This window comes from Mesoplodon mirus (genome assembly GCF_964341445.2).
Source record: "Mesoplodon mirus genome assembly, chromosome: 3".
Taxonomy (NCBI): Eukaryota; Metazoa; Chordata; class Mammalia; order Artiodactyla; family Ziphiidae; genus Mesoplodon; species Mesoplodon mirus.
In genome coordinates, this window is record NC_138978.1 from 60,886,038 (window position 1) to 60,903,031 (window position 16,994).

At 38.0% G+C, this 16,994-nt stretch overlaps 1 protein-coding gene across 1 annotated transcript in view; it reads left to right on the forward strand.

Moving 5' to 3' along the window:
- The window catches only part of SGIP1 (SH3GL interacting endocytic adaptor 1), a 215,205-nt gene that overhangs the window by 139,614 nt on the left and 58,597 nt on the right, over nt 1-16,994 (forward strand). Inside the window, exons 8-14 of the mRNA XM_082616302.1 lie at nt 2,736-2,747; nt 5,889-5,913; nt 6,882-6,933; nt 8,251-8,336; nt 11,331-11,423; nt 12,821-12,895; nt 15,250-15,741. Coding sequence (XP_082472428.1) covers nt 2,736-2,747; nt 5,889-5,913; nt 6,882-6,933; nt 8,251-8,336; nt 11,331-11,423; nt 12,821-12,895; nt 15,250-15,741 — 835 coding nt within the window. The remainder of the gene's footprint in view (nt 1-2,735; nt 2,748-5,888; nt 5,914-6,881; nt 6,934-8,250; nt 8,337-11,330; nt 11,424-12,820; nt 12,896-15,249; nt 15,742-16,994) is intronic.

A 16,994-nucleotide genomic window follows, 5' to 3' on the forward strand; every position in this document is an offset into this window, starting at 1 on the left:
CAAAGATCTTCATTCTAGTGACCAAATCATAACCTAGTAATGTATACCCACTTTGAAAATAGCCTCAAAATACAAACTAAGACTTATCTCTAAGTTGAACATCAAAATAAAAGTAGAGGGGAAAATAAAATGTTTTTCAATACCTTCTCCAGAATGCATCAGAAGGTCAAGAGAAATCAAGGAATTGAGCAATTAATGTTTAATTAGGAACACAAGAAATTTGTTCAGAAAACAAATAGACCAATGGCAAAGTCCCTGTTTGAGTAATCAGGTGAAATAATAATAACAGTAGATTAAAAAAAACTTGCTGAGAGCTTATTATGTGTGATACAAATGTCTGCAATCAGAGACAAATTGGCCACCTGCAGATTCTGAACAACTGAATAGATGTTTTGTTTGGTCGTGCAGTTAAAAACAATTTTAATGCCATTTAAAAACCAGAATCTTTGAAGTTAAAAAAAAATCAAGATATGCATCTTCTCTGACAACTCTGAAGATCTGGCAGCATTAGGCCCATATTTTTGTGCTGCAAGCATGGTGCCCCTGAGTTGTGGCCATTTCACCAAAGCTTTGTGAAACTCTCACTCCCTCGTGCACAGCACCCCTGCTCCTTGCCCTGCAAGCTTTTGAGTTTGTGATTTAACATGGAGAGTGTTCAGCTTACAGAATATATCAAGATCAGATACTGAATGTTTCCTTCCGCCTTTGAAGCAAATTCTATACATTGGTAGAACAAAGATAGAATGCTAAAGACCTCAAAGTTCCTGGGAAATGACAGGAGAAAGAGTAAAATAAAACTTTTAAAAGGAAAGGCTCTCCCCTCCTGGTGGATAATGATTTTGCTGTCCGTGTTCAGCAGAACCTACAACTGCTTTATGCTCCTTAATGGTGATAATTAGTGTATAGAAAGCCCTTCAATTTGACTTCTGGAATTCCTTTTATTTTGCAGGTTTCAGATCACTTTTAATTGTGGACCTTGAGGTTTTCTGGGTCTGACCTTTCCATAGCTTTTAGCTGGGTCTTCTGGCTTTTGGTTAATAAGCCTGTGACTACATGAATTTCAACAGACGTTCCTTGATGTTCCTTTTTTTTCATGTTATCTTTTACAAGAAAAAATATAAACAGGAACTAATGATTAAAATATATAGGTTTTTAATTCACTGGACTTAATTTGGGTGAGTTTATATAATTGAAATTATTTTGAACAGTGTTGTTCTCTATAATCTTAACAAAGTTCATTGAATTTAAGGTTCTGCCTCTATATGGTTGCAATACACATTTTATTTTGCATTATTTCTCATAATCATCTTGGGGGAAATTGTGTCACTTTTAATCCCCTCTTTGCTGTATTTTATGCTGCTTTTAAGAAGGAAATGTTTGACATAAATGCCCACATCTTCTTAAGTGAAGAACTTTAACCTGGTCATTAAAGAATTATAAAGTCTAAATATATAAATGAGTGCTTGGATTTCTCTCAAAACACAGTATGAATTCGTCAGTAAAAGAATGTAAGCCCAGAAATACATATTAATGTGTCCTTTTTTCTAATTTCATTTAAATTGCATCCATGCATATAGACAGATTTATAAGAAAGATGGGATCAGTATGGAACAGAACTGGAAAAATATGGCAAATAATAAAATCTAAAATATTACAAGTAAAATCAACTGGAGTAGGTATAAAAGACTATAGGTTTTTATTTCTTGTCTATGTTATGGAGAGTAGAATCATCTTTTTCATTTAAGCAACTTTCTAGATACTTTTGTGTTTGTGCTTCTTCTTTGGATTTTGGAATTTGGCCAGTACTGGGTCCCAGGTAGCCTCTGGTGAATTCACAGGCTAGCCCATATCCTGAAAATGAAACTGAGCAACAGCTCTTTCCCTACTCACATCATAGTCACTCTTGTTACTACAGAAAAATCCCAAAGAGGGAGAGCAACCAGAGATTGTTGGGGTAAATTGATAGCAGCCATGATCAAAGTTTGAGGAGTGAAAGAAAAAAGTCGTAGGTCAGCATGTTGTGTTTTTCCAGGCATCATCTGGTCCACCAGTGTTTTATTGGTGCTGGACAATTTTCATCATCACACCTGTGCTTGTCAGGAGCTCCTCGTCTTCCCACTACATTCTACCCATTGGGTGAGGCTGCCCAAATCACACCAGGCCAAGAACATATACTTTAAAAAAGTCCTCATCCGCACTCATTCCACAGAACACTGAAGAGAAGAGCCAGGCAAAGAAGAGGTGTCTCTAATCCTGCTCTCTGATTTTTGGAGGCTCCGATTAAAGCCTGAATTATGTGGGAAATGCATCATGTCTATGATGTTTGCTAACATCCTTTTGTGTGGGGAAACAGTTTTCTCTGTACTACCCAGTCTCTAAAACTCCCCTCCTCAAACAATATGAAGAAAAACTCTGTATGACAAGACATTTAAATCTATCAGTAAAGTTTTCTTGTATGTTTCTGCTTTGTCTGTATGTACACATAACTGAAACCAGTACATCCCCATTAGCAAAGCTATGTTATGCAATGGATAGATTCTCCTTAAGGTTCTCCAAAACCTCATTATGGTTTAAATAAGCCACAAACACAATGACTGTCTGTCTTCCTTTGGCCTGATTACCTGGAGTGTGTGTTTAGTTAGCTGTTTATGAAATCTTCTATTACCCAAGCCTGTTGACTGATCCATCATTCTCTGACTAGGTGTCTGTTCTCTCTTCCTTTTTGCTGATCACAGAGGCGCAGCCCGGTAAGAATCCTCAACATTTTTACCTTAAACACGTATAGAGATAATTCTTGCCTAGGCAAGGTGGCCAGGTTGGCTTCTTGTTAAATTTATGATAACCCAGTATGAACGAGGCAGATGAATTAGGTTTAGTGGCTGAAAGTCTCTGGTCTTATATGTGTCAAGAGCATGTTTTAGGATCATCAGAGCACTTCTCCATAACAAATTAAACCAATACGTAGGTACCCCAACTCCTAGTGCTAAACGTAAAAAATGTGGTGTGTGTGTGTGTGTGTACAAGGGCTGGAGATTGTCCAGAAATCACCATAAAAATTTATAGCAAGGTGATAATAAAGAATAAGAAAACTGTAAGGCAAGTAAGGAAAGAATTTGTAAACCACATTGTTTTTAAGCCTAAATTTAATATAAGTCCCTGAACCATAACTCAAATTGTTCAGTGTACTGATATATAGTCATACACAATCATAATTTCTATCTTGGGAGGAAGAGACATACTTTCAATCAATCTTTCTAGGCTGTCACATATATATTTCATCACTGAAGGCAAATCAGTATTAGTTTGCATTGTTCAAAGTAAATCTATCATTTTCCTCAGGTTGAGAGTGTGATAAATTTGAGGCAACAAGAAGAGACTTTGCTATGTTTGAAATGACCCTGACCTGCCCAGTCAGTCCCTTGAGAGAGGAAATGGAATTGAAACAAAGCTGTCAGAAAGTAGGCCTATGCCAATTTGATCAGTCAATTACTACTTGAGACAAATACTCTGCACCAGTTGACAAGCTGTGGTTCTCTGTTTAAGCCACATAGTTGATGATCAAAGATAACACCTACAGGGACTATGTGGCTGATTCCAATCCAGTAGTGGGGTCACAGCTCAGATTATGACAAGTTACTCCTTTTTTTAAAAAAAGAAAAAGAGTGAATTAACTAAGGCAAAATGCAGGAAGTCTATTCACAGTCTACCTATAAAGACCTTGAAAGGAAGAAAATGTGGTCACTTGGGGAGGAGGAGGTTTCAGGATTCAATAGGCTTTTTTCCTGAATGTGCTTTATGTGGTCGACATCACCTTAACCTTGTTCTAGAGTTGTCTTGTTTTGACAGCAAGGCCATCAAAGATCTGTATGCCGGATCATGGGACAAAGGGACTTTCTTTTCTGTTGCTAATGGTTTCCTGCTTATTGTTTGAACATCTGTTCCTTTCTAAATTGATATGATTTTATTCTTTCTAATTTCTAAACAACAGTTTTCTTGCATATTTCTGCCATGTCTTGCTTCCTATTCACTGATGATTGTTCATTCATACGCAATATTTAATAAAATATTACAGAGGCTTCTTGTCTAGTGCCTCTCAACAAAAACATCTATCAAATGAATTGATACACCGGGAAATGATGAATACCAATGAACACCAAAGAAGCTTTGTATCTTTCTTGGTTTCATGAATATTACATTATAAATAAAGGGGTAAGACAAAGACCAAAAGATCTTCAATACAGCTTTTGGGGTCCCCTAACTCCTGAATTTCAGGTCTCACTATACCAGGTAGGTCCTAGTCCCTCAGTGTCAACCTTGTGATTGACTACTTGGACCTAACGCCTCCACCTGATCTTTTCCTTCAGACTTTATTAATAAAAATCTGACAATCTGAGGCTCTCCAACCTAGAAAAACATTTTAACTCCATTTAAACAATTTGTTCCCTTATTATTTTGTCTACAGAGTCTTATTTTCCAAAAGCCAATCCACATCAAAACTTCTATAATGACCATAACTGATTTAAATGATCATATTTGTTTTAAATATTTATTAATTTAAATGAACATGTTAACTTAAACATACTGATTTAAAGTGTTTGTCTATTAAAATAAATAAAATATTTATTAAAAAGTTTTTACTAATAATGTATTAATAATAATCTCTATATAGCACGTACATGCAAGTCACTAAAAAACATCTAGTGGATCCTTATTCAGTCTGAAACTGCTCCTTTATTGTAAATGAGTTCAAAATGAGACAAAATTCTGATAAATCCTTAGGAAAGAGGGAAAGAACCTTCTTATAGGTCTGTTATAGAGGTGCTACATCTTGTCCTGAGGTGTTGAGAGAAGAAAACATCTGTGGGCACCATGTTGAGCCTTCACCAAAGTAGGAAAGTAGAAAAAAATGTGTTTGATTATCAACCACCAAACTCATAGTCATACCCTTTTGAAAACTTTCTTATACTTCCACTTCCCCAACCTGAACTCTGCCCCTGTCATTCTCCTAAGGAGGCCCTGCCAAGCCATGTCCCATCTTATGAGGCCACGCTTCTAGTGGTCTGCTTTTCTGGAAGCATCACTTGCTAAGGACCTTTCACAGCAGTTTTTAATCAAAGCTTGAATCAATCCTCTGTTGTCAAAATAATTTTCTCTTAGGGCCTTATAAATCTGAAAATGACCTTCTCAGATTATTCCTGCCAGGTAAATTGTCATTCCTATAGAATCACAGTGCCTTGAGCTAAAGGAATGACACCCAATTGACACCCAATTGATAGGTTGGTGCCCCCATGGCAGGCAAGTGAAAGAAATTGGGGTAGGGAGGGCAGGTGGGAAAGAATGGAATTCTCTGGTTCCCTGAAGAGAACAGCCCACTCAGTGGTAATACCTTCAAGTTTTCCTTCTTTTTAACATTTTCCACGTGTATCTTTAAATTTTGCATTCGTAAACTAATGACTGTTTCTACAAGCAACTTACGGACCCCATCTGATAAGAGCAGAGAGTACTCCTCATACAGTCTGTAATTTTTAAACATCAAACATAAGTTAAACATGGATTTACTTTCTTGACTGCTAGATTTCAATATTTTTTTTAATAGACTATTCAATATTTGCTTTAACTTACCAAATCTACCCAGGTAAGGGTTTTTTTCTGGTTTGGAAGACTTATTATTTACTCTCTTTCCTCTCTGTAATCTTTTAATAAAATGAAAAATTGATTTATGTGTGTGTGTGTCTACAATTTCCAACTTGAATGCAAATCTGAGAAAAAATTCATTTTTCCCCAACTGCATTTCTCTGAGTTCAGTTTAATTGCAATGACAGAAATATACATATTGTACATAACATATATGTGGTCTTAAACCTTATAGTGTCTATTTCTAATTCTAGGGTGCAATTAAAAGGAACTTATCCAGTAAGTATATCTTAGCTACCAGAAATAGAGTATGATTTAAAAGAAGGAACAGTTCCTTGGGTCTTAGAGCATATATACATTTGATTTATACACTCTTGGGCTTGATTTTTAAGACTTACAAATGTCTTACTCTTACAGCAAAGAAATCTTGTAATGATAAAAGAAATCTTGTAATGATAGAAGGGCTCAGTGGTTTCTGAATGACTAATGTTTAGATCCTGAAAGTGAATATGTTTTGGGGTAAACATTGCTATTTTCTTCCTATATTTGTCAACTCTTACTGTATCATTTGAATTTAGAAATGAATTTAATCAAGTGTGTGTTTGCTGATTGGGGTAGGGAGAGGAGGAGGGCTGAAGGAACTGAAGGTAGATGCAACTTACCCATTTTTGTGTTATTTGATGAGAAAATCTTAGTAAACCAAAACGATATGAAATAGGTTATAATATACATGTGGCATGATTTTCTTCTGCTGCATACAGCACGTTCTAGGAAATTTTAAATGAATGGTTCCTAGTTAAAGGTATAACATTTTCTTGACAGTTCAAGAAAAGAACAGGCAGAGAATGCTGGATTCATGCACTATGTACATATGGCCTGGCTTAGTATTCTCTTATGGTAATTGAGAAGCAGAACTGATCAAGGCAGCAGGCATTCAAAGAATGGTGTGCTATTCCACTAAGCTCTACAGTGTACACATCTTCCATTTGCTGGCTTATCATGGTAATTCCCTGGTTAATTAGTTTTATAAATGCCAAAGAAAATGCTACTACATATGCCTAATATATGGCTGTTGGATTGCCAGGGGAGAGGGTTTGTTTTCTGGGTTTGTTTTGCAAAGTTTTCACATGGAGTTGCTTATTGATGGGACTTAAATCTCTAAGTGTTTCCAAACATAGCTCATAAGACATAAAAGAAAAAAAAATGGTAAAAATATGCCTAAAAATTCCCTTTGTCCTGTGCATCAGGTGAAGAAGTTGCGAGACCCAGGCGTTCCACACCAACTCCAGAACTCATAAGGTGAGCATGAAAAACACTAGTTGCGTTTTATGCAAGGCATCATGCACTGTTAACAATGAAACAAATCTCCTTTGGGCTAAAGTCTCAGCATCTAATAACAAAGGGCCTGCCCATATGTGTATGTCACAGCAGTTTCAAATATGTTATCATTTCTCCTAAGTGCAGCCTGAGGGAGACCTTTAGGAAAGTACTCTGTAGTCATCTAAAGTAACATCTATCAGAATATGGAGCTCCTCACTAATGAGAGGGTTAAAGTTCTACATGAAGATGTCATTTGGTGTCTGAAATGCTGATCTGAAATATGATTATATTGCCTTACAAAGAGTAACCTGTTTAGCTGGCTACAATTTTGTGATACATTCTACCTGCCACACACCAAAGGAATCTTCTATTTTGTTTTTTGTTTTTGGCAAAGCATTGTGTTTTACACTGTAATCCTTGGGATAAGTATTGTGCACATAAGCAATGTTTCCCCCAAAGACTCCTATTTCTATCTAAAGGCTGGATCCTTTTAACTTTCCCTCCTTCTCTAACCCCTCTCCTCTCCTCTTCACCTCTTATCCCCCAACACACACAGAACTCATCAGGATCAATGAAGGGAATCAGGTCTGGGGAAGAAATGGAGATAATTATGCAGTTTTTCTTTAATAATCAGTTTAAGTAATAATTAGTAGAAAGGATGAGCGTCTAACTTACTACCTGTCTTTCCCCCCTGATTTCTCAACGCTCTTCTTTTTCTAATGTGCAATATTAAGGTATTAGGAGTTATAATTAGTCAACTGTGTGGGGCGGTGGGGGGAGGATAGAAGTTAGAAGCTGGTAGACTCAGTTTCTTATTCAAACACAAACTTCCTGGTGGCTTGTTTCTTAACTTCCTTGTGCCTGACTTTCACTAATCATAAACCCACATTAACTACAACACAGAGATGTCGTGAAGACAGATATAAATGGTTTTTGAGATCTTAAGAGAAGAAGGTGTTTTGCAATAAACTGTTATCTTTAATAATCTCTTCTAGGTATAGAGACTCAGATGATTTGAAAGAGTTTCTCTCTTCATCTTATTTCTGTTGGACCAGCCCCTTGGGTCCCCATTGAGAATGAGGGATCTTACCTCCTACTGATCCTTTTGTCCATATACATTTGACCTCTTCATAAATATACTTTTTAGCCCCTCGGGAGCTTGAGTACATACATATATATATACATAAGTGCACACACATACATCAGCCTTACTGTGGAAAATATTTGAAAGCTTTATATCTTTTTTAACATTAATATTTCCTTTCTCTATGTTTTGTTGTAATGTGTGTGATTCAGCAGAAAACCTCCAGATGACACCATGGCACTTGCTCCACTCTTTGGCCCACCATTAGAATCAGCTTTTGATGAACAGAAGACAGAAGGTAGGAAAAACTCTGTATACCTATAAATTTGTTTTTCCTTTCAATAACGTATAACTTACCTAGAGTAAATGTGTTTTGAGGCATGTTTTTAATGTATCACCAGATCTTCATGTGAAAGGATAGTTCTGATCTAGGTGTGCTCTCATCATGGGAATTTGGTTCGCAGACCTCTAGTATTTCAGGATTTGAAACTTTACTTCCAGAAGTAGCTAAGAGCTAACAAGTTCACTCTTCAAAAGAGGTCAATAAGAATGACTGCAAATCTCTACAACTCACTGGATGGGGAATAAGTGTTCTATTAGCCAAACAGCCATTATTATAGAGCCAGACCTTCAAATTCCCCATCATAGTCACTGTCATTGTGATATAGCCTCTTTGACCACATTTTCTCTCTTGTCCACCTCATCAGTGAAGGTGTCATTTGTCTTGCTCTCACAATAGACACTGTTTGTAGGTTCAAGGCCCAGGGATGACCTTAAATCATTTAGCAAATTAGAAATAAAATGTTATGGGAGAAATATCATTTTGGCTGTTATTGTTGGGCTTACCTATTAAATATTTATTCCTAGAATTAAATATTTTAACTTTTAAACATTAACCATTTTTGGATGGCTGTGAGTAATGTATACCTTGTTGACATAAAAGAAACTCTTTATGAAAGGGATCTAATCTATCCCTAAAATGTATTTATGTCCAATGCAGGGATCTCCAGCAGCTATATATTTGATAATATGGGATGTTTTTATAGAAATCATTTGATTTAAGACTGCTATGGTTATGTACAGTCAAAGATGATTTTTCTAGGACCAATTGGTGAAGGAAATTAGATATAAGTGTTAAGGACAACAAGACTTGAAAGCATAGTAAGTAGGCTAAGATACGGTGACAAAGAGACTCCAAAGTACAGTGAATTAAACAAGATAGAATTTTATTTCTGTTTCATGTAAACAGCCTCAAAGTACACAATGTAGAACTGGTTGGGCGGTTCTTCTATCCTCCGCATGTGGCCTTCATCTCTGGGTGCAAGGGGGCTGCTCCAGCTCTCACCATCAGAAGAAAGGGGGGCAGGGGAGGACCCATGGAACTCACTGCCAATTCTTGTAAGAGAAAAACCTGGAAGAGACACACATCACTTCCAACCAGAGCCCATCAGAAAGAATTTAGTGCCGTATGGCCTGCTTAACTTTAACTGTAGAAGAAATGGAGAATGGATCCTGGGAGACAGCTAGCAGCCAGCCACAGCTGAATATTTTTCAACAATGTAGTTAGCAAAGTGTATAAAGAACATCCCTAAATACTCCTTCAGTGATTTTAATGTCTACAACTTAGAATCCATAAATAAAGGTGGCCTTGCGGTGAGGTTCTCAGTTATCTTATTAACCGATCTGTGATCAGTCTCACTTTTAATGACATAAAGTCATGTGTAGTGACTGAAGGTGGGGTTTGATTTGTTGCATTTGAATCTACCTATTAAAAAATCCCATAACATGATATAAACCTGATAGACAAAATAGAAAACAGTTCTTAAAAATCAAAGTGGTGTCCCACACTGAATCTACGAAAAACCAAATGCCACATCACATCTTTGGAGAATGTGTGCTTTCATGTTAAAACAAAACAGAGCTAAGACCATCATTGAGGTTTGTGGTGGAGAGGAGATACACACCTGAACTTGTCAATGAGCCTGTCTTGATTGTTCTTTAGGTGGTTTCAGCCCCTGAAGTTCTGTAAAGTTCCAACATTTGCACCAAACATACTAACTCTTCCAATATCTGCACCTACTTTTCTTATCTACTCACCCTTACTTTCTTTATTGATTCTTCTATCACTAGTTTACAAGGCCTGAGAGGAAAGTGGATATTTTTGGAGATAGGTATGCATGCCTGGGATCAGATCTTAGCTCTGCTACTTTCACCATGTATGTCGTTGAGCAAGTTGTTTAATCACTGTACTCTTTGGTTTCCTCAATATCAACCACATGGTGGTGTGGTGAGGACTAAAATATATCATAATAGCTACTGGCCTTGTGATAAGTGTTTTACATGTATTTTATATACATTATATTTATATACATTACCTCCTTTAATCCTTTTAGTAACTCTTTGAGATTTCTCTTATTATCTCTACACTGAAGGAAGGGAAGTTCAGAGGTTACACGAATTGCCCAAGGTCCTAGAGTAAGCGTAGAGGCTGGATTCAAATCCACATCCAACTGACTTCCCAGCGTGTTTTACAACCTAATGAATTACAAGCAGTACTTACACAGACCCTGACACATGATAGGTGCTGAGAAGAGCTAGTTCATTACATTGTTACCATAGCAACAACCAAAAAAAAAATAGAAGAAATATTAGATTCAGTGCCCTTAGGCCTAATACCTAATTGGCCTGATTTACTTTAGATGCCTAAGGACTTATTTATTTTTCTGGTTCTCTTAATATGTTCACCAAACATTTTTTGAATAATTTAATTTCTCTTTATGATACTGTAAAAGGATTGTTTAAAGACCCCTTAAAGATCCTTTAAAGGTGGGAACCACTGTACAGAATTCAGGCATCTTCATTCTTGAAGCCTATTCATAGCAAACTTTAAATAAACCAACTTAAAACAAATGTCCATGGGAGTAATGCCTGGATTTTCAAGTGGGTGCCAGAAAGGAGCCAGTACATGTATTGACATTTAGAATGTCCTTAAGTGACCAACCAGGAAAAGAATGCAGACACTCTGTTTTGCAAGTTTTTATTTAGCTATATGTGCACACACAGACACCCCCTGCGCACATGTGTGTGTGCGCACACACACACACTCTGCTCCTATGTCCATTCTCTGCTTGAAAAGAATGAGGAACAACACATCTCTAAATTAATTTGCTAGGACTGAGGGAAGACAGAAGTAATTTTGTGAAACTCAACTTTAAATTGAAATGTTAAGTTCTAAACTCAGGACGTTTCTTTTTTGAACTCACCCTGGGAAATTTTCTTTTTACGTTTCCAGTTCTTTTAGATCAGCCTGAGATATGGGGTCCAGGCCAACCAATTAATCCAAGCACGGAGTCGCCAAAGTTAACAAGGCCTTTTCCCACTGGAAGTAAGTTATGTGTCCGCTCTGTCTGGAAAAATAAGTGACTCATTTTACTGTCTGCCTGCATAGTGAAATTAGGCAACCCTTACAAAGTCTACATAAGCCACATTTGGACTGTTTAACATTAAGAAGAGATGTTATCCTGATAAGCTTTAGAGTTACAGGGACGTAGAACAGTTGGTTGAGACAGGAATAATATAATAAATAAAGCAGAATAAGTAACTTGGAATCATAGCTTCTTCTGACGTCCCACAGGCTCATTCATTCGTTCAATAGGTTTATGTAGGAGTGATAAGCAAGTGAAATAAAGACCCTGCTATGCTCCAGGCATGGGTTAGCAGACAACACAGAGCTAACCAAATCAGATAAGGTCTCTGCTAGGCCTACAGAACAACTGAGGCTGCAGAGAATAGAGAGGACACATTGAGAGGAAAAAGTGATAATTGGAGAACAAGGGAAATGATGCCATATGGTAGAGAGAAGCTGAGACAGGAGATCAGGGCAAATTCATCTCAAAGCAAAGAGAGCCATCATCTCCACTTATTCCAGAATGCCCCCAACCCCTACTCCAGGTGGCTGGGGAAAGAAGTCCTGAAGAAAAAAGTGAACTCACCAGATCTACCAAATATAGCAGTGAGAGGAAAACATACATTTAAAGAAAGAATAAGAAAACAGCGTACCTGTTGAAATTCTTAACTTTGGCCCACAAAGTGACAAGCCCAGTTCAGAAGGATGAGTCTCTGGGTTGGGGCCATAATACAATACTTTTTCTATCTCATGGATTTTTTTTTAGCTATAATTTCATCAAAGGAATCTGTTCATTCTTCCTTGATCCAAATCATTTTGCTTCAGTCTTTCAAAAATATACTCAAATTTAAGACATATAACTTTGAGAAATCTTTCCAGACTCCATCCAAGCCATAATATCCTGACTCTATTAAAAACCCCTCCCCTGAGCCCCTACCCAAACTGTTTTCATTGTCCTTGACCATACTCTGGGCGGTAATTGCCAGTGACCATGATCTTCATTCATTCAGTAGTAAATTCCTTGAGGACAGAGGCTCGTTGTAGTCAACCCCACGTCCTTCATTCCTAGTACAGGACCTGGGACCTCATTGGTACTTGAGGCATATTGAACAAAGGAACGAATGAATGAAATGATGGTGTTATTGTTGTTACTATCTGACTTTCTCTTGACAAATTCTTATCATAAAATGGAAGAATCTGAATGAGTCCTGCTTCAATCCCTTAGCTTTGAACTTTAAAGAAGATGGATTGTTAATGGTTATTCCTTTTCCAATAGCAGAAGTATGAGTGAAAGCCCCAATCCTGCCTACCTAGGGAATACTGTGTAACATAGGGAGAGTGTGATCAGCAATGCTTGGCTTCTTATCTCCTGGCAGCACCTCCACCACTGCCTCCAAAACACGTACCAGCCACCCCACCCCGAACAGGCTCCCCCTTAACAACTGGACCAGGTAAGCTTTATTTTTTCTGCTCTGGGATGACGTGGCAATCAGCAGTTGCCCTGTACCTCAACATGCTCTTGATGTGGTGGAAGCTATAGGCTAGACTAAACATGAAACTGTTTGCATTTAGTTTTATTGCCATTACATTTCACTATGTAGACTTCTTTTAAAGTATCACTCCCAGGTTTCACAAAAGGACTCACTTTCCCAACTCATTTTTTCTCTGTATAATGTTGTTGAACAAAGGCCACCTTTACTTGTGAGGTGGAAGAAAACAAACTCAATATCAAAAGTCATTGTTCAATTGACATCTCACTTCATTGGATCTCACTGTAATGATTTACAAATTAAAAGGCATAATTTGTATTGTTCCAAGAACCAATAAGTTTTTTTCTAGAATTAAAACTGTGTCATCCACAATGATAATAGAATGGTTCCTGGGATATGCAGCATACAGGTAAGCTTGGGTGGTGGGAATTTTTCCCAGTAGTTATTAAAGTATTTATTATCCCACGGCAAAGAGATGTGTAAGCATGATGAAATATGGCAAGGAATTGCTGCATGCCTTTAGGCAGATAATTTCTAAGGCACATCTTTACCATCTATTAAAATCAATACTATGTATTCCTACAGTTTATAAGCTACCTAGTCTTACTGGACTAGCAAGTCAAAAGCAGTAGTAGCAGGCTTCCCTGGTGGCGCAGTGGTTGAGAGTCTGCCTGCCGATGCAGGGGACACGGGTTCGTGCCCTGGTCCGGGAAGATCCCACATGCCGCGGAGCAGCTGGGCCCGTGAGCAATGGCGTCCGGAGCCTGTGCTCCGCAACGGGAGAGGCCACAACAGTGAGAGGCCTGAGTACCGTTAAAAAAAAAAAAAAAAAAAAAAAGCAGTAGTAGTTATTTTATGTGCCTGGGTCCTTAGAATGCAGTTCTTCATCACCTTTGGAATTCTATTGCAGCTTCATCCTTAGCTATTTATGCAGCCTGGTGAGTTTGATAGCTACAGAATGGGGTATTTATCAACAAGAGCAAATGCAAGATATAGTCATTTATGAAATTTACATTGATTCAGACCCAACAGAGAGTCATCCAGAGTGTCACAGGTGAAGGTTCAAATCATTTTGGCCCCTTGGATTCCCATGAATATGTTAGAGATAAATAAATCTACCAGCAACAAAATTATAAATATTGTGGCCCGTGCAAACTGCTATCCGATTTATCTGTAACCTTGGAACCTTGAAGGTTAACTCTTTTTAAATGTGAAATATGGAAATACTAAGCCAGCTCTTATAGCTAGAAGGTTATTTAAAGGTAAAGTGGCTTCTGCTCATGCCTTGCAATTATTTAGGTAACAATTTCTAATTTAAATAACCTCGGTTTAGTAAAAGGTACACGTCCTCACATTTCAATTGTTATCAAGTATTTCCTGCCAAGCTGTAGAAGATAGTTTTAATTTTTTCTCTTATTACTGATAAGAATTAAAAAGAATAACTAATGCTAATACTTAAGCAAAACAGACTTTTTTGTTTTGCGACTTCAGATAGATATATATCAGTTATGCCTTTGATGTTAACAGGTTAGACTTGAGAAAAGAAATTATAAAGATGTTTTTATAATTTTCTTCCCTATTAAACAGGTATGTATGTAACAGTTCTAATGAGTAGTAAATGTATTCTCATTATCCTCTGTGTGTGTGGTGTGTGGAGTGTGTATGTTTATGTTTGTAAATATTCATGTGGGAATATCTCTTTAAATAATCTTTGTGCTGTGTTTCTGGTGTGTTCAAGGTGGAGGATATACAACTAATTATAATGTGATAATTTTTTTTAACTAACAGATATTGTCATTAGTTTCACGATACATTTTCATTTAATATGCCAGAGTAGACAATCTTTATCAAATGAGGGTGATTTCCAGCTATCAGTTCTTTTTCGGTTGTGTCCTCTGTATTTCAGTAGGCCAGATTTTCCAAAGGGACCTCCCTTTTGGAATTTCCAGTTCCAGAGCTTGTACACTTCTGTGAACCTAGCACTGCCTTCTCAGAATGACCACACTTTGCATGCCTGTGAGCAGCCTTGGAGGGCAGTTGCGTGTTCAAGTGCTCTCGATGATGGTAGAAGTAGCCAACTTGGGTCACCCCACACGAGAGTAAATAATAGCAAAAAAGGTGATACTCATATTGTAGACGCAAGGAACTCTTCCCTCCCCTTCAACTCCAATCAAGATTTTCTATTGTGAAATATGCCTACCTAGGCACCTCACAAGACAATCTGTGTACCAGGCTTTGCCTCACCCCTCCCGCTTCCCATACAAATAATTTTAACAAAGTCAATTAAATTTTAAAATCAACTACTTTAACCACAGGAAATGACCAGTCAGCCACAGAGGTCAAAATTGAAAAACTACCATCAATCAATGACTTGGACAGCATTTTTGGCCCTGTGTTGTCCCCCAAGTCTTTTGCTGTTAATGCTGAAGAAAAGTGGGTCCATTTTTCTGATACATCCCCGGAACACGTTACTCCAGAGTTGACTCCAAGGGAAAAGGTGGTGTCCCCACCAGCTGCCTCAGACAACCCAGCTGACTCCCCGCCTCCGGGCCCCCCGGGCCCTCCTGGCCCCCCAGGACCTCCGAGTCCTCCTCGCAATGTACCATCGCCACTCAACTTAGAAGAAGTCCAGAAGAAAGTCGCTGAGCAGGCCTTCATTAAAGATGATTACTTAGAAACAATCTCATCTCCTAAAGATTTGGGGCTGGGGCAGAGAGCAACTCCGCCTGCCCCACCACCACCCACCTACAGGACTGTGGTTTCATCCCCCGGACCTGGCTCCGGCAGTGGTACGGGGACCACCAGTGGTACGTCTTATGTTTGAGTGTGCTTCGTGTGACCGGGAATGGCCTTGGCTACTGCAGTGTAAGCAACACCTTCCTCCCGCCTGGCAGTTGGCTTTAGAGCTTCAGCCATCCCTCCTTTGGTGTGGGTGTCCTGTGCCCTGTGGCATGTCCTAGTCCATCGAATGCTCACGGTCATAGTGCAAGTCTGTGGATGTGTCCTGCCCTGCACTCGCAGCCCTTAGGAGTGCCCTGCCTTCCACCCTGCAGATAAGGTGTATATTTTTTAAAGAAAGCTGTGATGACATTGTTTAGAATTCAGGAAAAGTTCTAGAAAGACAGGTTACACAGCAAATGAGTTTCATGTCAAATGTCTGATTTCCTCATCAGATGCCTCCACGAGAGCCCTAGTTTGTTTGTTTTGTTTTTTTTTTCATTTTTTTCCACTTTATTGAGATATAACTGACAAAATTGTAAGATATTTAAAGTGTACAATTTGATGATTTGATATACACATACACTGTGAAGGATTCTTCCCACCAAGTTAATTAACACAGTCCATCACCTCACATATTTACCTTTTTTTTTTTTTTTTTGGTGAGAAATTTAAGTTCTACTCTCTCAGCAAATTTCAGTCATTCAATACAGTATTATCAACTATAGTCACCATGTTATACATTATATCCTCAGACATTATTCAACTTATAAGCTTATAAATCTATGTTTGTATTTTTTTTCAAGAGTCCTAGTTTTTGTAGATCAATGTGTTTTCTTCTGGTTTATTTTTCTGTTTATTTTCCTTATTGTGGGAGAACTATGTTAACTGCTCTAATTACTTCAGAGAAAAAGAAGTAGGGCTTGAAAAAGAGATTTTAGAGGACAGCAAAAAAGAGGCTGCCTTATTGCATCCCCAGCCTAATCAAGCTGCCACTGAAACAAACTGCTCTCTGATGTCATCATTTGACATGCTCATCAGCCTACAAGGTCAACTCTAAGTATAATGACAGGTGATGGAGCAGTTTATCAGAAATGTACATTTTGGGATTCTAAATGCACATGTTGACATTGAATCTGATTTTTTGGTTTCCCTTATTTGAAGCTTCATTTTGTGCTCTCTAATTATGAAAGGATGGGAACTACCAAGCATATCCAAGAAAGACCAAGATTTTTCTAATGCATCTTCTGTATTATTCATTCCATTGGTGCTCATGTTTGTCTGACAAGATCCTCCAGTGCCTTCCCAACTGTTCCTGTGGGTTTGGTTTAGGTTCCTTTGC